This window comes from Otolemur garnettii, unplaced genomic scaffold (genome assembly GCF_000181295.1).
Source record: "Otolemur garnettii isolate 467f Iridium unplaced genomic scaffold, OtoGar3 scaffold00066, whole genome shotgun sequence".
Classification (NCBI taxonomy): Eukaryota; Metazoa; Chordata; class Mammalia; order Primates; family Galagidae; genus Otolemur; species Otolemur garnettii.
Window position 1 is genome coordinate 8077498 of NW_003852461.1, and position 3454 is coordinate 8080951.

The following is a 3454-nucleotide window of genomic DNA, read 5'->3' on the forward strand; positions in this document are numbered from 1 at the left end:
TGTTTTCTATAATTATGTTACATTTCTGTAAAGGTGGGTTGACAAATCAGGTATAAACAAGAGGGAAAGAACAAAGAAAGTCACTTTCAGATTATTAAAAAAACATATTTGGGGGTCTCTCCTTATTGCTTTTTTGTCTTCATGTTAATGGATAAATATTAAAAAGCAAGTGGATATTATATACGAATGCTAAATTAATTGAAATAAAAATATCTTCATTTATTCATGGGAAAGTGGTTAATTGTCAAGATAGTTCACCTAGAAGTGTAAGATTGGCTATGCTATCCCATAGAGACTTAGGTTTGCATTATTCCAAAGGAAATGTTATGTTTGGCAAAATTGTATGTATATGTTCTGGTACATGATCAAGAAGAATTTTAACTTGACCTAAAACAAAATTAGATACTTTGCTTTCATTTCAGTTGTAGATATTAATGGATATGGATTAGTGGATATATTAATGGATTAATAGATGTTAATATTAATATTTTCCATAACAGAAATGACAAGAAGTATGTATTTTTTCTAAAACACATTGAATCACATCTCAAAATATTTAATTTGTAAATTTTTTCCCCCTTTTGCAGTTTTTTTTTTTTTTTTTTTTTGGCCATAGCCAGGTTTGAACTCACCACCTTCGGTATATGGGGCTGGCACCCTACTCCTTTGAGCCACAAGCACTGCCCTAATTTGTAATTTCTAATGGCAAAATTACAAGCTCTTTCCTTAGGAAATAAAAAAAGGTAGTTATGCTATATTTTTAGATTGTTTGCTTTAAATGTGATATTAATTTATAGAGTTAAAATTTCAAGTATGGTCCAGTTTGTTTGCAGTTCTGATTTTTAGTTCCAACTTTGTATTTAGTTTTATAGCTTATTCTGAAGGATTGTCTAAAGGTTTTTGGCATGTAATAATACTTTGTGTCTTCTCTATGGCAGTTATTTAAAAAGTGATAAAAGCTGTCACTTTACCAGACTGAAATGAAAATTTCTACATCTTTTCTTATTTGAGCCTTTGAATCAACATAGAATTTTTGCCATAGTCACCAGGTTAAGATGATTTGGAATTTTTAAAATAGACATTTTCTTTATAGCGCTTTTCCTATAATTAAAATCTTCATTTGCTTAAAAGCAGGGAGTCTTTTAAAGTAATAAATTAGCATTTCTAGACCTAAGGTCACTGGTAGTGCTACTTCTTTCTACAGTATCTCCAAGACACAGAATGGTGATGATGTAACTCCCTTGCAGCAGAAGGAATATTTTTCTGTTTAATCACAGTTAAGTATAATGATCTTTTGACCTCACATTGAACTTTTTGTGGAAATGTGGTCAAATTCCATACAGCTATTTCTGTTTATTTTATTTTATTTTATTATTTATTTTGAGATAGGATGTCACTCTGTCACCTGGGCTGGAGTGCAGTGTTCACAGCTGCCTCAAACCCCTGGGTTCAAGCAATCCTCCTGCCTCAGCCTCCCAAGTAGCTGGGACTACAGGGGTGGGCTACCATGCCTGGCTAATTTTTGTGTTTTTTATAGAGGCAGCACCTCACTCTCAGGCTGGTCCCTGGCCTCCAGAGATCCTCCCTCCTGGGTCTTCCAGAGTGCTAAGAGTATAGGCATGAGCCACTGCACCCAGCCTCAGAGAACTAATTCTAATCATATAAAGTCAAGGTAAACTTAGGATCCAAGCCAGGGGTCCTCAAACTTTTTAAACAGGGGCCAGTTCACTGTCCCTCAGATGGTTGAAGGGCCGGACTGTGGGCCCCGGGACGAGTTGGCTGCTAAGCAGGACAGGCAGTGGTGGCAAAAACACCCGGTAGGCCAGATAAATGTCCTCGGTGGGCTGCATGTGGCCCGCGGGCTGTAGTTTGAGGACCCCTGATCCAAGCTTTCCACAGATCTAGAGGCTTTAAAAAAGTTCTTTTGTTTACTTGCTTTTCTATAATATTATAAGCTACTTCGAGTTTCAGAAAATGCTTTACTTCAAAAATTTTCACCTCGAAACATTTTACCTGATTTTTTTCTCTTCCCCCCCTCGAAACAATATGCTTGCTTCTAGTTATGTGAACTTCTTTTGATCTAAGTTGATTTTATCTAATAGTAAAATTAAAAGTTACTTTAACTATTACCATTAGAAATTAAGTTAATTGAATTCATTTTTTTATTTGAAAATCTGATTATACTTTTAAAAATAAAAGTAAGTTTAATTCTCTAAAGGAATGCAAGAAGCTGCTTTTGCTAACTGGCCCCTTTATCATCTCCCAAATGTATCAGCAGAAGAGAAACATTAATGCTTACAAGGTGGTGGAAACTTACACCTTCAGAGAAGACCTCCTTGAGTTACTCAGTTATTTCAAGAAAGTGTGCTGGAATATTAGGACTCTAGTATTTAATGGTGTTAGTCTGCGTAGTCTGTTGCTGGAATACAGAGCTAAATATCAACAGAACTTGTTACTGTTGTTTGGGTTGCTTTTATATACCAGCTTCAAAATATGTTTTGACACTTTATTATGTTCTGAATCAAGCTTCAGATGTGTGTAATGAAGGATGAAGTCTTTATCAGACTTGAGTGTATAAATAGAGGAGAAGAGCAGTTTGGAAGTGGTCTCTCTGTAAGAGAGCAGTTTCTGAAGAGCTTTAAGTCAGGATCTGGCACAAAGCAAAGGCCCCTGCAGGTGTGAACAAGCCCAGGGTCCTCTCTAAAGGCACCGCTGCTGCGCCCCACCCCTCTCTTTCCACCTCTTCTTTTTTTCATTTATCATGCCGTTACTGTAACGTTCTCACTCGTAGTTTATCGGTTGAACCTTTGAGAAAGTCTGGCGTCTCTGATCCACTTTCCCTCATGGACCCTGTAATTTTTGGCTGTATTTTTATGTTTTTCAGATTCAAGTCAATCTGAAAGTCCCAGCCAGCCAAGTGACGCTGACATTAAGGACCAGCCAGAAAATGGTAAGTTTAGCTTGAGACACTGGCTACTGCATTCTCAGGCCACAGCAGCCAGTCAAGTTCCAGGATTCAGGAGTCTGCCCCCTGGGCGCCCCCAGTAGGACCCAGGTTGAGAATCCAAAGAGAAACTCAAGTTGACTTCTTTCATTCTTGCAGCCCCGACACCCCCCATTCGCCTTGGCCCCCAAACACTATCAGGGTAATTCCCAAGAAAGTTGATTCTGCAATGAAACTATGAAATGTGGGGCTGATTTAACAAATCAGATTCTTTTACAGCGTCAATGAGAAACTGTGGTCTTCTCATTTCACTTTAGCACCTTTTGAAGTGGCACATGCCCCATGATTTTTTCACTAGTTAATTTAAGATCATTTATTCACAAATATTTTAGAGGCCTTTTAGGAGTTCAACGCTTTGCTAATTCCTTGAAGAAGCCAATCTCTGCCTTTGAAGGATTGTAACCACTTCAAATTATCTAAAATTTCACATGTACCCTTGTAAGATGGACC

General features: G+C 37.5%; 1 protein-coding gene across 1 annotated transcript in view; it reads left to right on the forward strand.

Moving 5' to 3' along the window:
* Positions 1 to 3454, forward strand: part of NFIA (nuclear factor I A) — a 381754-nt gene that overhangs the window by 190101 nt on the left and 188199 nt on the right. Inside the window, exon 3 of the mRNA XM_023515101.1 lies at positions 2885 to 2950. Coding sequence (XP_023370869.1) covers positions 2885 to 2950 — 66 coding nt within the window. The remainder of the gene's footprint in view (positions 1 to 2884; positions 2951 to 3454) is intronic.